The 27,898-nt window shown below is 31.7% G+C and overlaps 1 protein-coding gene across 12 annotated transcripts; it reads left to right on the top strand.

The window, feature by feature from the left end:
- The first annotated feature begins 472 nt into the window (after positions 1–472).
- Positions 473–27,314, top strand: LOC106465948 (PRKCA-binding protein-like). Of its 12 annotated transcripts, XM_022393904.1 has the most exons (13): positions 889–1,062; positions 3,208–3,323; positions 9,435–9,484; positions 11,811–11,867; positions 13,553–13,793; positions 14,257–14,323; positions 14,662–14,751; positions 14,959–15,075; positions 16,197–16,330; positions 19,060–19,152; positions 23,443–23,543; positions 24,592–24,686; positions 25,251–27,314. In XM_022393904.1, exons 3-13 carry the CDS (start codon positions 9,477–9,479, stop codon positions 25,442–25,444), a joined length of 1,197 nt encoding a protein of 398 aa, XP_022249612.1. In that variant the 5' UTR covers positions 889–1,062; positions 3,208–3,323; positions 9,435–9,476; the 3' UTR covers positions 25,445–27,314. The 12 variants fall into 12 exon arrangements, with proteins under 12 accessions (XP_013781645.1, XP_013781647.1, XP_022249617.1 ...); XM_013926191.2 differs by lacking the exons at positions 889–1,062; positions 3,208–3,323 and adding an exon at positions 473–683; XM_013926192.2 differs by lacking the exon at positions 3,208–3,323.
- Positions 27,315–27,898: the final 584 nt, after the last annotated feature.

Raw genomic sequence — 27,898 nt, 5'->3', positions numbered from 1 at the left:
ATTACAAACAAACAAACTGATGAAAACAAGCTACCTTGATAAATCAGAACTAAAAATATACCCTGTATATGTATATAAAGAATCAATGTGGTGAAAAATATAAATATGAAAACACCATATCTAAATATATCCTAGTAATAAACACAGCTAATTAAATATAATGCGTTGTTTCATCAGCTGGTTGCCTTCATTGTTAACGATATTTTTGGCCGTAAACCCAATAATAATTCATAGGGTTCAACCAGCACAGGAGACTTAGATTTGCCTTAAAATATACAGTATATACTAAGCAAACAATGCATAATATCATATAATAAAAATAAAATTAGAATTAGTAGCATAATTATCATAATAGAATAATTATCGAAGCAAACTTAGAAATAATAAAACTAATAAATAAAAGTAGATATATTAAATACTCTTACCAACACTGTGTATCCTCATTGTGGTAAAGGATTCGATTGTTTAGACCGATGGTGAAGGGTCAGGCGTGGTCTAAAAATATCATGTTCCTAATTGGAATTCAATAATTAATGGTTGCGGCCTCTACTAGCAAAATGAGTTCCACAATATGAAGCCTTGAGTGCGTTATAAGAGTGACGGTCAAATCTCACTAATTGCAGATAGCCTTTTGTTTAGTTTTACACTTAAAATCTGTAACAATTCAACAAACAAAACTAATGGTAAGTCACCATGTTTTCCTCGCTACATGTAATTATATAAATATTATCCGTTCTTTAGGAATTTTAATTTACTCACATTTTGGTGATACTTTAAAGTTTAATTAGAGAACATAAGATTTCATAAAAGAACTAATTTCGAATAATAAAAGATCTGGCTGTTAGTGTTAAACTTTTCGAACAATCAAAGTAGAGATCAATAAAAACGCCACTTACGATTCAATTTAGAAAGGTTCTGTTTAGTTTTGTTAAATAAATAAAAATTGTTAGGCTAACTATAACCAAATATCAAATCAAAAACCAAACACTCGTTTTGTTTAAGCAGGTTTAATAAAATGATGCTTGATTATGACTATTTATATCAACTTGAAGAAGACAAATTGTAAGGAAATTTGTTTTACTTTTAGCCAGTCGTGTATTGTAGGCTTAATTTATCTGTATAGCGTGTAATAGTGTTAACGTTATTTTATCAATGTTGTAAACCAAGTCCTATTCAGCGACTACGTTGATTCAGTATATGTAGGTGGTGAAAAGGTTGAGCGCTGAGGGTGAAATTTACAGTGACCAAAGTTTTTTTGTTTTTAAGACAATTTTCGTAGTCCATTATACGTAATACTATAAATTATAGTCCAGTAAAATGGTGTTGGTAGTAAGTACAACTTACAAGTGTAGCACAAGTTCAAGAAGTGTGAACCTACAGTATTTTCAATTACTGCTTTTATGAGTTTTCTGCAAGTGCCTGTGTTAATAAAACTTAAAATAAATGAAAGTTAATAAAATACGAAAATGGGATATTACTTCTATTCTAAGAAATTTTAGTGGAATAATTATATTCAGTATTTTGGTCTCTATACTTGCACATACTTGGCACAAGGCTGAGAAAGGTATTTTATATTTGATTTTGAGACATTATGGGATGGGTTTTTTTCAAATGGTCCCTTGCAGTTTTACACATTTTGGGGGTTAACGTTCTTTACATAAGTAAGCATCAAATACTGGAGAATGAGGTCATTGAATAACTTCTTAATTGTTTAATCACTTCCATAGGCTTGCACCCATGACTGAAAGTGTAAACTCTACTAAAGAGCATGAGAAAAAGGTGACAGAAAGTTAATTGGCTATTTATTAAGTTTTAAGCCACTTACCCAACCAACAAGACAAAAACAAGTTAACTACAAATATGTAGGCTATATATAGAAATGCTACTAGTACCAGAACCACAGAAGATTATTTGGTCAATTTCAGTTACTTTTTGCCCATGATAATAAATAACCAAAAGTTTTACCCAATCTAAACTGACTGTAAGTGTAACCCTTAGCTTTTATAATTGCATATACCTTTCACCTTTTAGAGAATTGAAACTATATGTAAAGACACATCACATCATAGGCAAACAATATCATACAAGTTGGTAAGTAGCTGTGAAATAATTGTACCAAACCTAACATAAAATTTAAGAACAAAAGGGACGTGCTGATCCATCTAACTGTCTTATTGACTAAACTAAACTTTTAAAAAACAAACTCAAAGTCAGTCCTTATCATTCAAGTATTTTTCAAACTTTCCCTTAAACTCCCATAAAATAATGTATCCACCACATCTGAAGATAGCACTTAGATGAAGATGACTCCTGCTCATCCAAGATTGATACTTACGTCCCCTAGTCCTACTAAGTAGAAAAAAAAGATGATGCATCAACACTATCAGTATTCTTCCTGAAATAAGAAGCCAAGATTGAACACAATACCACAAATGTGGCCTAACCAGTGACCTATACAATGAAATTATAAATTCTTTAGACTTATATTCTCTATTTCTGTAGATATAACCTAGGCCTGGCATGGTCAGGTGGTTAGGGTGCTTGACTCGCAATCTGAGGTTGCGTGTTTGATTCCCTGTCCTACCAAACATGCTTGCCCTTTCAGCCATGGGGGCATTATAATGTGATGGTCAATCCCACTATTTCTTGGTAAAAGTGTAGCCCAAGAGTTGGTGTTGGATGATGATGACTAGCTGCCTTCCCTCTAGTCTTACACTGCTAAATTAGGGATGGCTAGCGCAGATAGCCTTTGTGTAACTTTTTCCAAAATTCAAAACAAACCAAACCAGATATAACCTAAAAGTCTGTTTGTCCTACTACTAACAACAATATAATGCTTGGATGGCTTAAGAAACTGATCAACCAGAACACTGAGATCCTTTTCTTCTATAACACTGTTAAGGTTATGGAAATCAAAAGTATACTTATAATTCCAATTATGATAATCCAAATGCACGACCTTGCATTTATTGTAATTAAAACCTATCTGCCATTTATTCAATCAACTTGCTAAATAATCTAAGTGCTTTTGTAAAGCAGCATTCTTCTCCTCACAGCCATGAACACTCAAAAGGCCCAAGTTGATAAAAACCAAGATTCCATTTTATATTTATAAAGACCAGCACTCTGTGTTTGAACAAATGAAAATAATGTTTTATTTTAAAATTTCATTAACTTGCTAATTTTTCTGTGCCACTTATTCTGTAGGATCAGCTTCCAAATAGAACTATCTAAGGATAGGGGTCTGTGATATTGTTTTTGGTTGGTGAAGGGGACCATGAAGGAACAAATCTTGAAAACCACTGTCTTAAATACAATTCTAGGTATATTGGATCAACTAATTGATTAGTCTTAAACACAAATAAAAGAACATGAATGCTACTTAGTAAAGTTTAGCATATAAAAGAGACTCTTTTGAACCATACATTAATTTTGCAACTTAATGAAATGAGTTTAGTGAACAATCTTCTTGCAGATATGAATGTGTATAGTATCACATGTATTATGTATATCACATTTTTTACTTAATCGAACTTCCTTGCTCTGTTTGACTGACTAGGGTATTACTCAAACCATTTTATGGTGTGTGACACTTTCGTTTAGTCACACTACACTGATATGCTGTGGCCTGAATATTGTGTAATTGTGTTTAAACTTTCCAGACTTAACTACATAATACACACTTATTATAATTTTGAAGTTTTAGTTTTATTATTAAGAAATTTAGCACTTACATTTACCTTAATTTCACAAATCTTGCAATTATAAATGGTTATATTAAACAAATTTAGATGGGCATTTTGACATAACTTTTATATGATACATCTTCAGTGTATGACCTGCTTTTCCTTATTAAGGTTAATTACTGGGTGAAGTTACCTATTCTCATGAATGTATGTGTAATACATGTTGGGAGGATTCTATACCCTGGTATGGCATGGAGTGCAGTCCCCATTTCAGAGCTCTGGCTCCCAACAGCCCCCCCCCCCCCATCTGAGATATAGTCTTTTAAAATTCTCTATAGTGTAATTCCCACTGACATGAAAGTGTTAATATTTTCTTCCCACCCACAGGCTAACTATTCGCTCCACTTATGTTTCTCCAAACATAAAAACACCACTGTACACAAGAGTTTTATTGAAAATTGGCAGTAGATTTTTTGGCATCTGTCTTAAGTTTATTGTCATAGTTTACTGATATATATCTTTTTGGTACATCATTCTATAGTTTACTGATGTATATTATTTTGTTACGTCATCCCATAGTTTACTGGTATATATCCTTTTGTTACATCATCCCATGTTTTACTGATGTATATTCTTTTGTTACATCATCCCATAGTTTACTGATGTATATCCTATTGCTACATCATCCTATAGTTTACTGATGTATATTCTTTTGTTACATTGTCCTGTAGTTGACTGATGTATATCCTTTTGATACATCATCCCATAGTTTGCTGACATATATCCTTTTGTTACATCATCCTATAGTTTTCTCATGTATATCCTTTTGTTACATCATCCTATAGTTTTGTCATGTATATCCTTTTGTTACATTGTCCTGTAGTTTACTGATGTATATCTTTTTGTACATCATCCTATACTTTTCTGATGTATATCATTTTTTTACATCATCCTATAGTTTACTGGTACATATTTTGTTACATCATCCTATAGTTTTCTGATGTATATTCTTTTGTTACATCATCCTATGGTTTTCTAATCTATATCCTTTTGTTACATCATCCCATATTTTTTCAGATTCTATGTTCTGTCTGTTTTCTATAGTGTTTTTGTAAACTTCCTGGAGGAATTGAGTAATGGTGAATTTCCTTTTCTCCTTATTGTTTCTTATTTTTCTGTTTTTTTGGAATTTATGTCAAAATCATTGTTTGCATATTAAATTAATCTCCAAAATATTTCTCTCAGTATTCTAGAAGGTTTCTCTGTAAACTTCTGTATATATATGTCTATCTGTTCACATGTATCCTGTAACATCTTTTTTCATTTAACGTGACACATCATAAACTTTTGATTCTGAGATGCTACCTCACTTTCACACACAGAATAGCTTGATCCTCACAAATCTGCCTATGAGATGTGCATGCCACTAACCTTGAGCTAACTTCCACCTATAAATCATGTGTTTAATCTGAAGTGCACAAGTGCATGATGACATCATCATGTGAAAATATCCCTCCATCAATAGAAGGGGGACACAGCCTTCTTGTGCAGTAACTCCCCAAAGCTCTTGTGCCCAAAATAACTTCATTATTTTCCTTGTGTTTTTATAATTATTAATCAATGACATGAGATTTGCAATAGTTTACAAAACCTAAATTTTGTTTAGGTTTCACTGGTTTCTTTTATTACTAAAGTAAAAGAAAAAACCATTGTGCATTTTCAAGTGACAGTAACTTCCAATTTGTTCCTTGATAGTGACTATGTTCTTAACATGAGACTTGTGTTAGTTGTGGTTATAGGGGACTTGTTGCCAGTGGAGAATGTTACAACCATTGTTCAACATGTTGGGAATTCCTTCATGCACATTGGACCTCTTCCTCTTGTCTATTCAGTTGGCATTCCTTCTTCCCAATTTGAACATGATCAGGACGATGATGATTTGACTGGCTATCTTCCCCAATAGGGTTTGCTCTAGGCTCATCTTTACTTGTGAAGGAAAGTCCTCACCCTTCTAATCTCTTCCTTGACATGATTTTGGAGGTATGTTCTTTCTTTTTACCTTTTATCTTTTGATTCCTCTCATGCTTTACTACATAAAATGCATACTCAATACCACTTTGTCTTTCCTCTTTCACCTAACATTAGGATCCATGTAGACTCATTTCTTAAACAACTGCACACACGCACATTACCATGCATTGTCTTCTTTGTCTACTTGACTCCTTTGCCCTGGCTTACATAGTTTTCAGAATCTCTTTTCCATGCCTGAGGGGTTGACCTCTTAATTTCTCTTTCTAGTGCCCAATGTTTGTGCCTTTATCTCTTTCTTAATACCCTCCTGTGTTACATCTTGTCATTTCACCTTATGTGTGAGGCACTTCATTGTGCTCCAGGAAAAGGCTTTTGGGAGAAGTTTGTTCACTTTTTTTCACCACATTTTTCTGTCTCTTCTTACTTCTTTCATTTGCTGTTGGAGCTTGTTGGAATGGGTTGCTTTCTGAACAAATGTATGCTTCCCTTCTGCTTCCCCTTGTGTTCTTCTTTGGGCTCCATTTTTTTACCCAGAGGTTTTCGGAGATGTTTCTGACTCACTGGAGACCCAAATTGAAGCAACCCAGCATCAGTCCCCATTGTCTACTATGGTTTCTTGTCTCTTTAAGCCTTGCTTGCTGAATCCATGTCTCTCCTTCCCACCCCAGCTTCCTTTCCTTTTTTCCACTTTCCTTCCTCTCACTTCCCGATGTTAGGGTTGTTGCTTGTCTTGTTGGTGATTATTCTATCATATGGGGGCCTGTCTGTCTTCAACAGTCTTTGTTCTCTATTTTATCCGATAGATAGGTTCTTTAGGTTCTCACCCACAGCCTATCTCCTCACTTCCTTCCATTTTCCGTTTCCTTTCCTCCTACCTTCATGCTCCTTTATCCACAGTGTCTCAAGGATGTGATCTCAAATCTCTTGGCTAAGAATGCTATTGAAAGAGTATTTACTTCTACACCTGATTATTCCTTTTGTCTTTCTGTGGTCCCAAAAAAAGACTGGGAACTGGTGTCTGGTTGTCAACCTGTTGTCTCTCTACTGATTTATTATCATCACTTGGTTCCATATTGAAGATTTCTTTGCTCTCTCTGGTGGTTTTTTCACCTGGACTTTTGATGACCAAGGTCAACATTTCAGACCCCTTTCTTTACACAATCTGATTGCCTCATCCTCCAGATATTTTTTTTGTTTCGCCCATCAAAATCAGATCTTTCAGTAATGTGCTCTTCCTTTGGGCATTGCGTCCATTCCTTATATATATATATATCTTTAATCAAGTCATGGGAGCATTCACCTGCCATGTTTATGGACTGTAGCTGAGGTTCCTTTTTCAAAAACTGTTGGTATGTACTTTTGCCACCAGTGGGGCTTGCACCCCAATCCTGAGCTCTGTCTTGGCGATGTTGCTCTTCCCATGGTTCCCAAGACTAAGTGTCTGGGATTTATCTTTGACCATAAGGTCACTTTCATATCACGCATTAAGCAGCTACATGTTCTCTCTTCCACCCCTTGGGGGAGCAAATCGTCATTCTATACTAAAGATCTATCATGCCCTCATATGATCCAAACTGGACTATGGGTCTATGGCTTGGTCAGGGACTCTGCCTTGAAGTTATTGGACCCCATTCATCATTAGGGGCTTTGACTCTGTATTGGGGCTTCCTGCACTTCTCTGGTCCATAGTCTGTACACTGAGGCCCATGAACCTCCTCTTCACCTCTGCCATTTGCAACTTTCTCTGCAATATGCTATCAAGCTTCGATCCTTGCCACAGCATCCCACTTGGGATTGTGTCTTCTTCCTCCAATGGGTTATGTTTTTTCATCACAGATGGTCTTCTATTCCTACTTTTGGCCTTCTCATCCAGGAGCAGCTGGCTGAATTGGATCTGTCATTGGATGACATTGCTGTCCCTAGTGATCAGCTCATTCTGCCATGGCTTGTCACCATCCCCCACTGTGTCTTCTCTCTCTAAGTCATCTGAAGAAGGCAGATACTCCCGATTGGAAGTACTGTCTTCTCTTTGCTGAACATCTTTTGAACCATTCTTCTGTATCCATTTATACGGATGGTTCGAAATCAGATGAATGTGTGGGTTCTGCCATGGTCTCTTCTGGCTTGGTGGTTGCTCACAGAATTCCCTCTACAGCTTCTGTGTTCACTGCCCAGTTGTATGCCATTTCTCTTGCCCTCGATCATGTAGAAGCTAAGCAGTACACTAATTGTACTATTTACACTGACTCTCTCGGCTCTCTACAAGCTCTGGAATCGCTCATATTGTTAGTTCTCACCCAGTTCTCATCAATATTCTCCATTGACTGGCCTATTTTTCTTTATCCTCCATTTCTATTCAGTTTTTCTGGATACCTGGTCATGTTGGTATTCATGGGAACATGCTCGCTGACACCGCATCTAAGTCTGTCTGCTCTGGTGCCATCACGGCCATGCCGGTGACATACATGGACTAGGGTCCTATCTTTAAGGCTTGACTTTGCACCAGTTGGCAGTCTGCTTGGGATGAACAACATCATGACAATCTTTTCCAGATCAAATCTACGGTTTCTCTTTGGTTATCTTGTTTCTGTAAGGATCGTAAGGAGGAAGTTATTTTGGCACGGCTACACATTGGTCACAGTTTTTTAACTCATAGTTTTCTTTTATCTGGTTCGGACCCACCAATGTGTAGCTGTTGTGACACTCAAGTCACAATTGCCCATATTTTACTGTCATGTCGTCATTGTGAGCATGAGCGATGGCACCATTTTAGACATGTATTTTATAGTGGTTTACCTTTGATATTGGATGGTGTCATTGGTGATGGTGACACTCTCCAACTGGATTGTGTTTTTAGCTATTTACAGGACATTGGCCTTTTTAGATGTATTTAACATTTTGACTGTTTTTGGTACATTGTTTACTTCTACATTATTTTTACCTTTTTTAGCCTTTTACTCTTCATGTTTTTACTTGTTTGGCACAGCTAGCCTAGATACTTTGTGCTAGTAAACACCAAATAACTGTGTGCAGATGTGAGGTATTGTGTCTGAAGTTTGCATTTTCCTTACCTGAAAATGTATTTCCTATAGATACTCACCTCTTCATGCCTACCCATTTGTCCTCCCCTCTTTCAGTGCACTTTCTTCTTGCCTCATCTAATAATGAAAGATGCTGTGTCAACCCTTCTATTGGTGGAGGGCTATTGTTGCATGATGATGTCATCATGCACTAGTACAGTTCACATTAAACAGGTGAGTTTTAGTGGGAGTTAGTTCAGGGCTAGTGGCATGCAAATCTGATAGGCAGGTGTACAAGGAATCAAACTATTTTATGTGTGAAGATTAGCATCTATCGGAAATACATTTTAAGGAAAGAAAAATATTAACATCTGTATATTTCTTAGTGTTTCTTGTCAGGTGTTTTTGTCATTCCCATTGTTTTCACTGAGCTGTTGTTTTTACCTATTTCAACATTCTTGGACAATCTTTTTGCAGTTTTATTACCATTATATAAAACATTTGATCCCATATATATATCTTCATTCCTAAATCTCATTGTCTGAAGCTCATTCTTACATATACTTGGCATAGATAAGCCTGGTTTCTATCTTAGTTTAGATTTTACACAATTTTGCAATATCCAGCATTTTGTGCAATCAATATTTGTGGTTTTGGTCAAACATTTTGAGGTCTGTACTCTCTGTTTTCTTTACAGGTAAATCCTTTTGTGGTGTACTTCTTCTGATGGGTTTCTCTTATGACCTGGTGAGAATATTGTGCATATTTCTACTTAGCTGGTTTTTAATAAGACACAAACAGTGGAGGAACTAGGGTGCAGTTGCACCTCCAATAAATGTTATACATCATCAAAAATTTAGATTTACTTATAAAGGACACAAATCACAAAACTCATTTGAGACAGAAAAATAATACGTCTGTTTAAAATATTAACTTTAGAATGTCTAATGTTGTTGATTAAATTGCATTTATTTTTGTGCTTACAATTGGTTACATTTGTTGTTAGTTAATGTACTTAAATCTTTTCCTTTTTTAAATAATGGCAAGATTTATAGAAATATGCCTTCACCTACTTTCTTGGATAATAAATATTCAAAAATATATTCTCAGTTGATGATTATCAATGCATAGTAAAAGCCATAAAGTACTGAAATAGTAACTAAAGGTATCCTAATATCATAGAATATTAAAACTCAGTTTTTCAAATAAGCGGTTCATTATAAAGTGTAATGTCCAAAACAGATTCTTTGAAAATATTTTGTACTATATTATGATAATGAGCTCAAAAAATGAATTTTTGTTCATCAGAGATAGTATAGATAATATATTTAAAAAGGTATTAAATATACAATCACGTTATATCAGTTCTACAATAAAGCTACTGAATAATGTATAAATGAAACGTTAAAATCTTAGCATGTTTATTTAAGTGCAATAGTGAACTGATTTTAACTTGCCAATCTGTAAAAAACTTGATGAAAGGATTTCAGTATAACTGTTTAAGAGATAATAGCAAAAATATCACTTGCTCTTGATGGATCAAAGAGATTGCATGCCTAGATTATGATCCGGTTCATTGCACTAATACTCATTTAGCTATTTTACTTGTAATAGGAAGTGTTTTGGAAATATTTATAATTTTCTGTAGGTTAGAGTATAATGATAAGTTAATGCTTTAATCCAGTTGGATCATGATTTGTGTCCTTTCACACCCTATATTTAAGTCCCAAGTTAATGTTTAAACAGGTTTTTGAATCTTTTTGCAAGAAGCATGAGAGCATGAAAGTTTAGATGCATCAAAAGCTCCTAATGCTTTCAGTATGTGGATTTTGTCATTAGAGAAGTATCGGTCAAGCTCTTCAACTATCACATGCAATGGACATATTTTGTAAGGCTTTACAGGTTTTAACAATGCTTGAATTTAATTCTTCTCTACGAGAATGTATTAGGTAATCAAAAGACATGGCTTTGGCACTGGCTACTTATTAATTTCCACCATATTTATGTAGTATATTGTATGCTCTATCTTACTTAAATAGTTACATTAAGTTACTAGAAACCATAACAAAAATTAGCACGTTAATGACCATTAAGATAAGTTGACTGTTCAAGTGTTATTTTTCCAGAACAACTTTTTCAAAGATTAACAATTGACACTGAACTAATATTGTTGTTATACATTTTGGGCATGCCATATCTACTATAATTAATTTTGTCTATACTTTGATCTAATCTTTGGTGGACTAGATGGGGTATGAGATCTAAAAGATGCTCTACATCCTGAAAACTTTCTTTTTCATATAATGATTGAAAAATTAACAATGAACTTTCAGGTATAGCAAAATTAACCATATACTTCAGCATATATATATATATATACATATGAATGTTAGTTTAATATACAGATTAAGTAAGTGGTATATGTTCAAACGATTATCTACAGGACTTTTGTCATAATTTCACTTAATGAGGTGTAAGAGTTTAGAATGTCTTCATTTCAAATTTCAAAAAATCTGACTAAAAAAATATCATCATTCCTAAGTATGGGAAGGATATTTTTTAAATCTGTTTTTGGGATTATGATAGCTTTCGGTACCTACTTCATACTAGGTATCATGTCACATACAGTGTATCCTTCAAATTCAAAATATTTCTCTTATTGAGTGTGAAAAGAGTAATTTCATTGAGTGTCACATGCCACTAGTGGTCAACGGAACATCATGTGGACACAAATGGAAGCTGCTGACATACTGTAAGTGGAGCTTTTCTTGAGTCACATAAATGAGAAAGTTCAAAAGTGGCATCATAAGATAACATGCATGTAGAAAGAGTATGTTAAGAAGCCTAAAAACAACTGACAGTTGATGATATAGGCCATCTTTATACATGTAAAGGTGTTTAATTTAAAATGTAAAATTTTGTCTTAAACCCAGTATGACTGATAAAAGAAAAAGTATTTTATATTTTTCTTAGTTATTTATAGCTGTGTGTAAGGATTTCTGCTCTGATGTTATTGTCATTTAGAGTATGTCATGAAGCAACCAGTACTCATACGATCTGTTATCTTCTACAGTACTGACCTTGAAGATCATTACTCTTTTGTGTTTTTCACTATGATGGAAGATCGCATGTATGTGTTTTTAATTCGTTTTTAGCTATTATTTTCTTAAATATTTTCATTTGTTTGCTTTCAACCATTTTGCTCATTACTGTGCCTCACTAACTTACCTTTTTATGCTTAGTTTGGTCTTTAGCATGATAACTATTTCACACAAGGTTTGGTTTATTTTAGGTATCATTAAATTGTGTAATCTTGCAGTTGAAACCCCAAATATTTTTTAATGTGGGAAGTGATGAAAGAAGTGTATTACTGTATTAGACATATTTATTAAAAAAAGAAATGAATTTAAACTTCAGAAACAAATGTTTTAATACCAAATTTTAACTTGTGTCTATGTCAATGTACAATGCAATACCAAAACTTGGTATAACTGATGTAAAATTAGGTTTAATTATAACTAGTATTTGAAATAATTGGATTGTATGATCTTGGGACATTACATTAGGGAAAATAATCAACAATTTTATATTAAATTTTTAACAATGTGCTTAAGATTTGACTCTAGCATGTAAATGGTACTAATAAAACTCTTAAGCTATATTATTAGGTCATATGGAAAATAAAAGATGTTAAATATAGATACAGAAATTTGTTGTATATTTAATGAAGTTATTTTTTCACATTCTTTCTATACAGTATATTAACTTCTTGTCCTTTATATTTATCAACTTTGAGGTGTGTATTTTGTATGTGAAAAATTTAGTCTTTTTTGGTGTATTTGTAGAAATGACAAAAAAGTACCAATTTAAATGTAATGTGCAGTCATGGATTTTTTCTAAAAATTGTACATTTTTAATACATATTAATGTAACTTTCTATAAGCTTATTATAAGACTCATTATGAGATTCTAAAAGTATGTGTACAAGTAATTTGGTTTTTGTCACTGTACATATCACATGTAGGAATTATTTTATTGTTTACTTTTAATGCAGTGTCTGTTCAGTGAAATTATATAAAAATTCAAGTTACAGGTATATGGTTGAGAAATGAGAGTTCAATTGAAAACGGTGCAAGCTTTGTTACTATTTATAGTTATATTTGTTAAAATTGGTTTATCACAAACTCACCTCATTTGTGTTTTTACTTCAAAAAATTTAAGTTCAGTTTTGTTTTTATTGTTAAAAAAATGACTACAAAGAAACTATTAACAGATTTTTAATGAACCACAAGATATATTTATCTGTGATATAATTCACATACATTTCTTTATTGTTCTAATGTTACTAATATATTAAAATATGCTTATGCATTAGCCTGTGTTATGTGTAGCAACATATTTCTTCTATTGTTTTTTGAGTTTGTTGAACAAAGCAGTTCACATAATAACTAAAAACAAAGATACCCTTCAACTCCAGAAATTATTTTACTGCATGTTTAATACTCTGTTTATCAACTACGTTTGGGGTTCATGTTGTAATGTGGTAATGTTGAGAGATACCGTAACATACAGTAGAACAAAGTAATTGCTGGAGATTATTGTATTTTGTTTTTAACTTGTATGTTTTTTAAAGGAATCAAATATTCTTTAATTTTATAGGATTCAGCAGTTGCAATACTTCCATAGTGACAAATGTGCACCAAAGTACATGTAATGCAATCAGATTTTATCAGTTTATATTTGCAACATGTTACAAATTCACTTACAGCAGTGTGCACATGTGATCAAGTTCTGTTCATACACCATTTTCCTTAGGGGAATGACTGTTACATCAGGAAGTGTTACAATACCAAAAGATGAAGATAATTTGATTGGAATCAGTATAGGAGGTGGATCACCCTACTGTCCTTGTTTGTATGTTGTTCAGGTGTTTGATAACACCCCTGCAGAAAAAGATGGTGCACTCCAATCTGGTGATGAGATAGTAGGAGTCAATGGAATATCAGTGAAAGGCAGAACTAAAGTTGAGGTTGCTAAGTTGATTCAAGGTTTGAAAGTGAGTAAAATTGCCAGTTTACTTATATTTAAGTTTACATGTTTGATAATATTTGTTAAAAGTATTTGAAGTTATTGATCAATTTTATAATTATTCAATGAATTTTGAAATAATACATTTATGCATTGACATGTTTTTTAATGAATACATTTTTTACCAAATTTAAAGTACCTATATATGTATGACAGTGATGAGACTTAGATGGTCTTTGTTATTTTAGGATTACCTGTAATTCATCTTAATGGTATATCAGTCATTACTTTAAGTTTTAACTATATTGTTTTTTCTTCTATACATCACGTCTCATACACACTGAAGTTTAATTTTACTAATTACAATGTATCCAGAATTTTTGCTTTTCATAAAAGAATAAGCAAGGAAATTATGTGTTATATCTGTTCAAAATTAATGTGCATTGATAGATTGGAACATGTTTAAATCTTTTCTTGTGACTACTTCCCAGAGTGAAGTGACCATTAATTATAATAAACTTCATGCTGACCCAAAGCAAGGAAAAACACTGGATATAAGTAAGTTGTGTATTCATATGTTGTATTCTAATTTTTTATCAACTTAAACAAATTTATTAAGAAAGAGTTAAAGACAATGTTAAAAATGTAAAAACACATCACAACATTTATGCACACATTGTTTTAATAACATAACAGAATAGACATTTAAACCTCTCTATAAGGGCTTCTGTGAAGTAACGAGACTTAAATACACATCAAACTGCAACAACTAGTGCAAGCTTATCGTACTTTTCATGACAATAAAGTGTGAAAGTATTAGCATTTGAAGATGTTTTTCCAGTACACACATATTTATACATGTACGTGTTTCTTTACTCTGCAATTATTATTTTCAGTTTTGAAAAAGATGAAACATAGAGTGGTTGAGAACATGAGCTCTGCAACTGCTGATGCTCTTGGTCTTAGCAGAGCAATTTTATGTAATGGTAAGTTTATATTGTGATGTTGAGGTAGTGAAGTACTCTACTATTGTAAATTTGTATTATGTAATAAAGTTGTAAGATGTTATTTAAATGAATTAGACCCTATTGTCATATTATTTGATTTCTCAGAAATTATTGTAATTACCTCTCATCATTTTTAAAGAAAATTATTGTATTATAATACTATTATTTTATAATGATTCAAACTAGACAATCTAGTGAAGAAACTGGAGGAGTTAGAAAGAAATGAACACATGTATAGAGGTATAACAGAGCATACAAAATCAGTTCTCAAAGCCTTTTTTGATGTTTGTAAAATATACAAAAGTAAGTAACTTACTGTTATTTATTACTGATTTAAATATATGGCTATATTGCTTGAAACAACATATCTTTATAAAGTGAAATAGCACAGAAAGAAAAAGAGATAAATATCACAAAATGAACTGTAGCTATCAAATTTTATTGCACTTGGTGTGGCATGACCTAGTGTAAGCATGCCCAAACTGTGAATCTGAGGATTCATTGTTTGTGACCTACTGCTGCAAAAATTTTCTTCGTACTTTGGGGCATTTAAAATAATCAAATAGATTTTGTTTAAGCTGTGAATTTTTTTTTTTAACTAAAATATATGGATGTCATGTTTTTCATTTAAAACTTAATTTTTTTGTTATTTATTTGTAGAAACATAAAATAATTGCCAAAACACTTTTGAATTATTTTGGAAGTACATTGATTTTTATACATGTTTTGTATTTATGAATGAATACTGAATATTTGTGGAGGACTTGAGGTATTCACAAGCTCTGAAAGGAATTTAATTTACTCTTTATGTTTTGATTTGATGTATCTCGTGTGGGTCTGATGTATACATGTGCGTATCTTTCTCATGATAAGAAACTTATGACAAAGAAACTATCAGAATCACAAAACTTATAAGTACGTAGTTAGGACATTGTATTTGTTAATGAAAAACTATCTTTAGAAAACATAGAGGAAAGTGAGTTTTCATTCATATTTTGAAAATATTTTGTTCATGCAAAAAACATATATCTTGTATGTCATATCATCTAGCATAACAATGAATTCATTTGTCATGGTATGAAACATTCCATTTTGCTAAAGTTGTTTGATCTCATTCTTCTGAGCCAATTTAAGACATATTTCAAATTAGTAATGTTTCAAAACATACATACAATTTCCAATCTGTTTTTGGTGTGTAATAAATCTTTGGTGGAAGCCATTTTTTTCAAAACCATAATTTATCAATTAACAACAATATTCAACGAGGTAAAAAGTTAGCTATTTTTTAATACTTTTGTCATTCATGAATTAAATTATTTGAAGAAACATGCATGTTAAATTACCACATGATAGCTGAATATTGTACAAACCATGGTAATTAATTCATATGTATGAAACATCTTTTTAATTAATTATTTGTATAGGTTTTGGTGATGTGTTTGCTTCTATTGGTGTAAAAGAACCCCAACCTAAAGCCAGTGAAGCATTTACAGAGTTTGGAGAAGTTCATCGTTCCATGGAAAAATATGGAATCAAGCTTCTAAAAATTGTTAGTCCAGTAAGTTCATAATATCTTCACTGCTATAGTATTACTGTCTGTAAAATGAGGAAATGCAAATCAGAAACATGTTTATGATCCTTTTGGAGTAGAACAGCACCTAGTAAGTATGCACTTGAACAAACAAAAGGAAAACAAAATTAATAATCTGTTATTCTCTGGCATAACTTTTTGGAAATCTTTGTTTCCAGAAGTTTATTCATTTGTTAATATGTAGTTTCAAACAAGACCTGCTTTGAGGTGTGTTTATTAAGGGTACATTCACTGTAAACTGCTTTTACAAACACTTTACTGATGATATGTCTTCTACAAATACAGTAAGAAAAAAAAAAGGCTTTCTAAGACTTCATACTCTGATTGAACTTGATGATATGATGTGTACTGTGAACATACAGGGCCCGTTATGGCCTAGTAATTATGCCAGACTGTTTATCCAAGAGTCCAAAATTCATATTCCATTGCCACAAAAATCATGCCTTGCATTTATGGGCTTAGGGTGTGTCATAAGTGTGACTATCAAATCCTATTACAGAAGGTTGAGTTCATTGTTATTTGGATGAAAATTTGCTAACTTTCAATGTTGCCAAACTTGGAACACCAACAGAATGCTGGCAGTCTATAGTAAGTTTTTTTTTACATTGCAACTGTGTAGACACAGTTTGGAAAGTGGGGGGCTTATGTGGTAATGTTGACAACACAATTATGTATGAATTAGCCCTTTCCATACAGGTAGGGATCAGAGCACGTCATCACATTTTGTAGAATTGTGTTCAAAATTTTATAAAACTACTATTTTATGAGGCCCGGCATGGCCAAGTGGTTAGGGTTCTCGACTCGTAATCTGAGGGTCGCGGGTTCGAATCCCCGTCACACCAAACATGCTCGCCCTTTCAGCCGTGGGGGCGTTATAATGTGACGATCAATCCCACTATTCGTTGGTAAAAGAGTAACCCAAGAGTTGGCGGTGGGTGGTGATGACTAGCTGCCTTCCCTCTAGTCTTACACTGCTAAATTAGGGACGGCTAGCGCAGATAGCCCTCGTGTAGCTTTGCGCGAAATTCAAAAACAAACAAACAAACAAACTATTTTATGAATATATGTTCATAAATTTGGAATCAAATTGTAGTTTATAATTCAAATTTCAGTATTATACATTATTTAATTTCTTAATTCAAAAGTAAATATTAAAAAAATTGCTAAATATCAATTTTTTTTGTGTCACATTATACATCATCTTCTGCTTTTGCTCAGATCGTACTGTAGGTGTCATTAAATGTAAAGTCGCATGATAATTTGCATGTGAGATGCAGTTGAACCACGATAATCATGGGGTGTTGGAAGTGCAAGGTTTATGTCATGCAAAAATATTTTTGATATGGAGGGCTGCACTGAACGAGAATAGCTATATATGTGAGTGGAGATAAGCACCTATCTTCAGTGTGGGATTCTAACTACATATAAGAGCAGAGGTAATGTACCATATAAGGAGTTATAATTTTCTGTAGTGAAAATATATTTCCAATAGGTACTTCGCACTCGTCTTCCCCATTGAAAATTGTTACTTTTTTTTATGCCTAAGCTTGAAATGATAGTTCGATAGGAGCAAATAGAGAGAGTCACATGTGTCAGGAGGGTGTGTTGCACTCTTATTGGTAGAGGGTTGTTGCATGCTGATTAGCATGCGAGATGCAGTTGAACCATGATCATTGTGGGATATGTGGAAGTGCAAGGCTTGTGACATGCAAACAATTTTTGCATACGAGGGCAACACTGAAAGAGAATAGCTATATATGTGAGTAGAGGTAAGCACCTATCGGAAATATATTTTTAGTGTAGGAAAATTATAGCTTTTGATAACATCAAGTCTCATTTAAACATATTGGTTACTATGTGTATACAGTACTTAAACATATATTCAATGAAAATATAGTACAGAAAATGTTTACCTTCAAAGTTTTCCCTTTTTTTTTATTCTTTTTGTCAGACTTCATATTGTTGACAAGTCAAAGCTTGTTATTTGAGGTGCATTTTGGGGATTATATTCTGCAAGGATGGCACTAGCCCATTGAGGGCTTTATACAGGAATATTTTTGAGCCCCACTCACTCACCCCTAAACAAAATACTAATTGTATTATCAGCACAACACAAACTAACACACTTGTTAAACAGTCATTTCCACTTGCGCACTAATACTACTGCACCAATATCTCTAAACATTCACACTGTGTGTGTGTGTGTGTGTGTGTGTGTACTGCACTTACAAACCAATCAATGTTAGTGTATTACTTGTGTGCTAAACACTACAAATGCTGCTTTAATTCTTAAACGTCTATCCATTACTGAGTGGCATGTTTTTTAGATTGTATTCGTTGAAAATATTTTTTTTTTCAAATAAATACAGATGAAAATAATAATAAACAAAAATCTGTGAATCCGGTGCTTCTTGAGCTGTTTAGTCTGCTTATGATTAGTGCTGCCACTGATGCTCCACTGCATGCCAAATGTTGAAACCTCTTTTTGTATAATTTTATAACTGATTACTTTTTCCAATAAAAATAATGGCATCATAGTGAAATCTTCTAACAGTTATTCTGTGTGTGCAGCATTTACATCTTTTGTTGATTTACAAATATCTCTTGTTTCTTCATGTACTGTTTTACACATTTAGTTTTATACAAAAAAATCTTCTAAATCTGGTTGAAGAAATATAGGTTGATCTTATTTCTAGATGTTGAGTGATTTGAATATTTACGTGAACAAGGCAGTACCTGATACCAAGCTTACCTTCAAGAAATATGTAGACAGTAAGTTTGAATATTTGGTAAGTGTTAATTTATCTGTTGTAATTATGAGGTACTGTTTAAATCTACATACATACTGCTGATTGATATAAAATTTTACAAAATATTTTATTAAAAATTATATGTCCACTTATTGAAGACCTTCATTTTTTTACTTTTTTTTTTTCTGGTGTAACTGTATTTAACTTATTGAATTTCTATTAACATATTTAGTTGCTTGTACAAGTAGCCCTGATAGAAAACTGTAAATCTTAATATGATAAGATAGATGGCTGTGTATCTTTAGCTTGTTTTGACAAGTAGCAGTAGAAATGCATTAAGTAAATAGGGTCTGCCTGAACAGGTGATAGAAGCTAGTTAAATGACTAACATATTCTTATGAAACAATAATGAATTGTATTGTTAGGTTGAAGTGAGCTGAAGTGAATAGTTGGTTTTAGTTAATTGATATGAGAAGCAAACTGTAACATAAACAACTGTTATTTTAATTGTGTAAGATCAGTCATAATATTGATGTCGATTGATTCTAAGTAATCAAACAAAAGCTAGTTTTCTTTTTACTTCTTTATGATCAGCTTGTATATGTGAGGCCTTTTTCATTGATATTGTCACAAATATGGTTGTTTTTGTAAATCTGTACACAAATATGTATTAGTTGCAACAAATTGTTTGACATAAATAAGATCTTACTTTTTTTTAGGTTTTAAAAATTATGTTTCTGTGTGTGTGTATGCTTGGTGCAGAATTATTGAAACTGTTTTAGTATGAACTCAAAATTTGTAGGAAGAGCAATGGTAATCAGTCATTAAATATGACAGAAAACTATTAAGGAAGTATATTAGTGTTAAATATCACTTTCTATACCTATTAATTTATTGTAGATGTTGTAGCACAATTACATATAACACCACACTTAGTGTTTTTTTCATAGATGTTAAACATCATTGTTATTAACATTTCCATTTGAAAGCATTAATTCATTTAAAAAAACAACTGATTTTCTGATATTGGACAGATACTTTAATATTTTGATATTTATATATGTATTGAAGTATAACCATTTGAGAGCATAATGTTTATTTATAATTGGAATATTAAAATGATTATAAATGTTTGTATAAACAAGTACAACACAATAATAATAATACCATTGTAAGTATAGCTGATTAGTCAAACCCAAGCTAGAATAGCATAGTGCACTTACAGCTGTAGGAGCTGTGTTTATAGCCATCATTATAGCCATCATTAAAGAAGGAAAGTTCTTTAACTTCTAGCTTCTTATTGTATCCTTAAATGTACTTTAACTAGTAATAACTTGCCTCAGCATACCCTCCTTGTCAGAACTTGCTTAGGTCATTTAATAATATGTTGTGTTTATGATACACCAAAAGAAGAAGTCTAGATTACTGTTGAAAATGTCTGAGGAAAAATATCAGTGTAGGAACAGTGCTTCATTTTTTGGTTAAATACATATCAATAAAAGTAGATGCTTTTATTCTTGGCCAATCAATATAAAATATTTATTAAAAGGCAAAAGAAAAGGTTATGCATAAGATTCAATAATCTAAAGGCATGAAATGTAAATTCATTAAAACTTTATAACACTAATAACTATTAATTAATTCTTGAAGTATTTTTAAACAATTTCTTTGTACTTTTGTTACCATTATTGCATTAATTAATAGTTTAAATGATGAGCAAAGTTTTTTGTAATTTGATTTTAGGAGTTAAAAACTGTTCAAGTATAATTTGGAGAATTAGACCAAATTTTCACTAACTGTAAAACAATAAATAAGTATATGTAAATTTAAAGTGCAGCAATAAATGTCCTGAGTTGTGTGAGGAATGCTACTAGGCAGTGGTCTGTTGTTTAACATGTACCAGCTTATGTTTCAAAAACATCCAGAAATGTGAAGGCAACATTTTACAGAACCTAGGAACAAGTTGAGCTTTCCTTTTACAAATATATGTGTATATCAGTCATGATTTTCAGCCAAGATATTTATTTATCATTGAAAGTAATGCATGTTTTGTTGTTCTAGTTCTAAAACATGTTTTACAGTGATTTATTATCACCGTAACTAAATACAACTGTGGTATAAACTGACAACATAGAATTGTTCTCACTTTGTAAATTTACAGTAAAAGTTTGAGAAGCTCTTCTCCACTTTCACATTATACAAGGGAACTGACCCTCAAGTACACTAACTTGTTGTTATGTTGTTCATTACTGGTGGAGTCTAAATTTACAGTCAAAATTTGAGAAGCTGTTCTCCACTTTCACATTATACAAGGGAACTGACCTTCAAGTACACTAACTTGTTGTCATGTTGTTCATTACTGGTGGAGTCTACATTTACAGTCAAAATTTGAGAAGCTGTTCTCCACTTTCACATTATACAAGGGAACTGACCCTCAAGTACACTAACTTGTCATGTTGTTCATTACTGGTGGAGTCTAAATTTACAGTAAAAATTAGAGAAACTATTCTCCACTTTCACATTATACAAGGGAAATGACCTTCAAGCTACTAACTTGTTGTCATGTTGTTCGTTACTGGTGGAGTCTAAATAATTTACAGTAAAAATTTGAGAAGCTCTTCTCCACTTTCACATTATACAAGGGAACTGACCCTCAAGTTACTAACTTGTTGTCATGTTGTTCATTAATGGTAGAGTCTAAATTTACAGTAAAAATTTGAGAAGCTCTTCTCCACTTTTACATTATACAAGGGAACTGACCCTCAAGCTACTAACTTGTTGTCATGTTGTTCATTACTGGTGGAGTCTAAATAATTTACAGTAAAAATTTGAGAAGCTCTTCTCCACTTTCACATTATACAAGGGAACTGACCATCAAGTTACTAACTTGTTGTCATGTTGTTCATTACTGGTGGAGTCTAAATTTACAGTAAAAATTTGAGAAGCTCTTCTCCACTTTCACATTATACAAGGGAACTGACCCTCAAGTTACTAACTTGTTGTCATGTTGTTCATTAGCGGTGGAGTCTATATGTTGCATCATACTGAGTAGTTAGATTTTGATTGTTACAATACGTGGTATAAAAAACTGATCAAAAACATTGTGTGAAATTAGTCACTATGTATGTAAAATGCATAGAAAACCCCAGCAATAATTAGTGAAATTATTTGCAATATAGATATTATTTTTGCTTGAATTTATCTATGTGACCCATTTGTTATTAGGGACCCTGTAATCAACAAAGTTATTGATCTATGAGCAATTTTATGCATGAATAGTTTAAAGAACCAAACGGAGTCTGGATTCCATAAGTAACTCTAGGACTAAAAAATTTCATCCACATTTAGTTTTAGTTCTCTTTCTTCTCTTCAAATATTCTTTGGTTACAGAGTTAGAACAAAGAGAAGCTGACTAGGTTGTATTTATTACCTTAACCTATGCAGTATATGGGAGTACATAAATAAATATACTTGCTTCATATGTTAAGCTGAGATATGAAAATTTTATGTAAAAATGTGTACCTTTCCAAAGTGCTGATATTCACTGTAGATATGCTATAGAAAACTAATTAACTTCTGTTCAGTACTTATACAATCTAGTAAACATCAAACAAAGTGCAAAAAGCTATGATTGAAAATTTTATTTAACTTAAAAATTCTTTTATGTGGCTTGAATGTTTGAAAAACTGAACATTATTGCTGAAAAGTAATCATAATTGTCATAAAGCTAGGTATAGTGTGGAATGAAAAAAATTACCAGAAAAGATTGAAAAAACAATTTATTTTTTGGGTTAAAAGAGGATTAACATTTATTATTTGTTTTTATAATTCATAATCTTCCCTTTTAAACAAACTTATTAGTAACAAGTTTTTAAGATTTAATAATCAATCAGGTACTTTTGAAATGTTCATTTCATTTCTAGCATCTTAATTACCATTTTTCAAATAATGTGACCTTATTTGTTTGACGTAGTTTAGACTTCCATCTGTATGATATTCTTTATGACTCATGTAATACTGAGCAGATTTAACTAAATAATGACTTGGTCCTCTGTGGTATGTATGGTTCATTCACAGCAGGCTGATCAGTGACTTCTCAAGTGAATATTGTAATCTCTCTAGCAGAATAGTTATATATATGTACTTGTTAACTTTTTAAAGTTTATAACAACAAAACTACTGTTCTACTGAATTTTCTCATTACTAGTTGTTCCTTGTAAATTATTACATAAAGCTTACAATATTCACTTTAGTAAAGAATAGAATAATTTGGTAAGTTTGATAATAATAGTTTTTAGTTAAGTCATGTGGTATCTTTTCCATTTGTAGTCATATTGTCTTAAAGTGAAGGAAATGGATGGGGAAGAATATGCCTATCAAACACTTGAAGAACCTCTATACAGAACTGAGACTGGGAATTATGAGTACAGGTGAATATTTGTAAGATAATACAAAGACTTGACTGAAACATACAGTTCAGTAAACAACAATCAAGCAGGCTGTAGCCGTAATTATATCTTTTGTAGATATTGATCTAGAGCAGTTTGTGTATGATGAAAGTTGATTCATGGATACACACATATGGTTGGCCAAGATTCTAAAATTCAAGAAATGATTCAATACTCAATGCAAGTATATATGTCATCATATGGTCAGTTAAGATGTTTTTAAATAAATGATTAAAACAATTATTAACCATATAATGATTTGGTTTTTGATATTATAAAGATAACAGTTATTTATATGGAACTTTTCTCCTTCCCTAAGCATTAAATTTATATCATTCGAGATGCACCTCAAAATTGCATATTAAAGTGACCAAACAATATTTAATTTGTTTTTTTTTAACATTTAGAATGATAGATTGTTTAAAACATTTTGACATTTGAGTACTGTGCAAAATTTCATTCACTAAACACTGGATATAACAAAACCAGTGGCGCATTTGTGAAAACATACACAAGATCTTCTGCATAGAATTAGTTTTTTGTTAAACCCTGTATATCCTTCTTTTCTTACATGTAAGCTTAATTCAATGTATTCCAAATACAGCATATGTTGCTAGTTACTTCTCATTAAACCTGATGAGCACTGATAAGACTTAACTAAAAGTGCATTTCATATATAACATTGTGAAATGGATTCTACTGTGTATCATTGTCATACAGAAACATGAACTCATTTTTTGGTGACCAAAACTTCCATAGAGTGTCTAGAATTTTCAAAAATGTGAAGAAAAGTAAAACTTGTGTTATATTTTTGATAGTTAATTTTATAATTTGTACCTTAATCCACTTTTTTACAGTAGGCAAATAACCAAGTTTAACTGTAGTGTATGTATTCAATGGTAGGTTAGTGTGGTTGGCTACTTAGTTTGCAAGTAAGTCCTGTATTGAATAACAAATCTTTTGCATGGCCTTGGTTACATGTAGTTACTGATCTTCATTTATCAGTAAAATTGCATTTTTTTATTTGCAGGCTAGTTCTACGGTGTAGACAAGATGCAAGAGCTAGGTTTGCCAAACTCAGATCTGATGTTCTTGTCAAGCTCGAACTTCTGGATCAGAAACATGGTATGTCCACAGTGCTGCACCGTGACAGGTTTTCTGCTTCTGTTTTTGAGTCATCAATAGTAACGTTTTGCTTTGAAAATAACACAAAATTATGTCAAATGATAAAATTTATTTTCTTATTTTCAGTACCAAAAACTACAGTGAGCCTACAATAATAGAAGTAACAATCCTACAATTCTACAGTGATAGAAGTAATAATACTTGAATATTGAAGGTCCATGTTATTGTTTGGAGTTATTAAAAGCTTTGAATAATACATGTACATTTTGTATACATATCTTTAAAGAATGATAAATACTTTTTGAAATATCTCAAAAAATTAAATATAATTATAATTTTTTAATCATCTAGTGAAAACTCCTTTTTATCTTTTAGTATTTTGTCATTTCCATCAGAAATGAATTCCTTAAGGAGCAAAGACTACACTTGACTAGAAATATTTGAATATTATACATTCATTAATGGCACAAATAAGGCTGACTACAGAAAAGACAGATATCTATTTTTAAACTGTGTAATAACAGTGTTTAAATTTGTAAAAAAGCTCATCTATTATTGTTTCAGTTCAAGACATAGTCTTCCAGCTACAACGTCTTGTTTCAGCATTGTCAAACTACCATAATGATTCTCATGCTGTAATGAAAACAGCAAATATCTTTCCTATTGAAGTGGATCTTCCTGGAAATACAAACCCTGCAGTTAGTCCTTATCAGGGTGAAGAAGAAGATGATGACGACAAACTTCTGGAAGCAACATAAACAAAGGAAGATGCCAATCTTTTAGGAGACTAGCCAGTCAAAAATAGTTATATATATATATATATATATATGTCTTAAAATTGAATAACTTTTACATGGTATGGAACTTAAAAAATGTTGTCAAAGATTATATCAGGAAGTATCCAACAAATAAAAAATTATACTTTTTGTTTATGATGCCAGTTAATCATGGTAACTTTGGTATTTGCTCTGTGATAATACATTACATATTTTGTTTTCCATTTGAATTGTTAGTACTATGAATCAGTAATATCTTTTTCATTTACTTATTTTAAAAACAATGTCTTTCAAATACTGAATTATTCATTTATTCAAAATTGTCATTGAAAATCTTCAGTTTCTAGTTAAGTAATTATTATGGTTTGATTTTTAGATATGCTTAAGACTAAGATATGGCCCTATAATTATATATTATCATTATATTCCATTTCAAAATCACACATTCTATGCATGCTTGTATATTGTTTACGTACACAAATATTTGAACAGTATAAGTTAAACTCTAACATTTCTCATTAGTGATAATGATAGACAAAATTCCAAAAGTTACTTAGCATAACTGCAATGAATGCAGAGAAGCCTCTTGTCTGACAGGAGGAGGCAGGATGTGCTAGTTTGTTAAACTGGAATGAATTATGTACTAGTATTTTGTATTGTGAAATGTGATTGGGTCAACTAGTTCTTTACAAAACAATTCTCAGATATTTAGGCCAATGAACATGAGCCATGGAAGTGTAGAAGATTTAATTTTCATAAGTTCTCAAAATATGTATCTTTGCTAATTTTGGTTTCCCTTTTTCAAATATCATTTCATTTGTTATGTTTGTGCTTGTGATATTGAGTGAACTATTTTTCTTTTTATTAGAAAACTAATTTATACATAAGACTCAAAAAGCCATGATGTCTAGATCATTCTGCTGGAACCTTTGCCTTTTTTTTTGTATTTTTAGTCAAGGGGTTGGATTTTTATAATTTGTTATATCTATATTTCCATATTATTTCATTTCTTTCTATATATATTTTTGTTTTATTGTGTGAAAAAAGTTCTTGGGAATACAACCATTTTTTAAGTGAAAAACCCATTGTTTTTTTCATAGCTTCAAAAGATACAGTTTTTGTATAGTTTGAGAGTAAACCGGCTAGTTTTTACAATAGAATCTCATGATAGTTTATCCAGTCTATTACTACCATATCTGTCATAATGTTATCATTTTTAATCCATAAAATAGTATACAGAAACATACATAAACACAATGAAGTCGCTACCAAATAAAAACAGAAAACAACTTTTTTTTTGTATATGTTAAAATATATATTTGGGGATACAAGCTAGTCCTGTGGATGATATCTGGATATTTAACCGTGTTTGAATCAGTGTGATGATATAGAATATTCCATGAAATTTTAAGCTTTGTTTACATTTTTAAGAGTGACAATCATTCTCTTAGCTTGAATGGTGAGTGTCAGGATGTTTCTGATTGGCTACCTTTCCCTGGTCAAAATTATGGATGGCAGTACATAGGCTTAAGAACATTGCCATAAATACAAGTATAAAAATTTGAATTTAACTATTAAATGTACAAACTACATGTGCCATTATTAAAACACTGTTTTGCTTTCCAAGTCACTAATTTTTTTTTTAATGTAAAATCTCTTGCCAGTTTATTATAAATCTAAATAATGTTTCAATGTTTGAATACCAAAGCATACTTACATGAAAATTATATTTAAAGGCAAAAGTTTGTATGCTTGGTAAGGCATGAAATATTTGCAGCATTTCTAGGCTTTATGTTGTATGGGAACATATCTGTCTTGGTGAAATATAAATAAATACATCAACAAGCATAAAGTGATTCAAACATACTGACTATAGACCTGACAATGCACTGTATACGTGTATTCTCAAGTTTTCCATTGTTAGTTTAAACATATTGCTGTTTATTCCATTTTTGTTCTTTTAATACTTTTATCAATTATTTCCAAGTTGTAATAACAGGAAATCAAATTTCTTGTTTAGAAGTTATTTTTAGAACATATTGTTTTAAAAATATATATAAAACTGAATGATTATAAAATGGACTGTTCACATATATTATTTTGTAAATTCTTTATTTGTTGTATTTTTCTAATCTTCAGCATTTTTCTGTTTCTGTTAAACTGAAATATCTAGTCATTGCTAATATTGTTTTTAAATAAATCTAAACTTTTGTTTGGTGAGTGCTAATGATCTTGTAGTACTACATTGTCAGTTATTTACAACTTTTAAATTAGGAATTCGACAAAGACTAATTATAATACTTCAGTCACATTTTTTAAGACACCACGTTAACTATAAAAATGTGAAATAATGAACCTTACTCTATGAGAAGTGATGCTTTATCAAGGCTATGGTGTTCAAAATACCACAAATAATCTGACGTGGTTTATTTAGTG

Source organism: Limulus polyphemus, unplaced genomic scaffold (assembly GCF_000517525.1).
Source record: "Limulus polyphemus unplaced genomic scaffold, Limulus_polyphemus-2.1.2 Scaffold2100, whole genome shotgun sequence".
NCBI lineage: Eukaryota > Metazoa > Arthropoda > Merostomata > Xiphosura > Limulidae > Limulus > Limulus polyphemus.
Note: the sequence above shows the minus strand (reverse complement) of the source record. Positions and strands in the feature narration are given on the sequence as shown.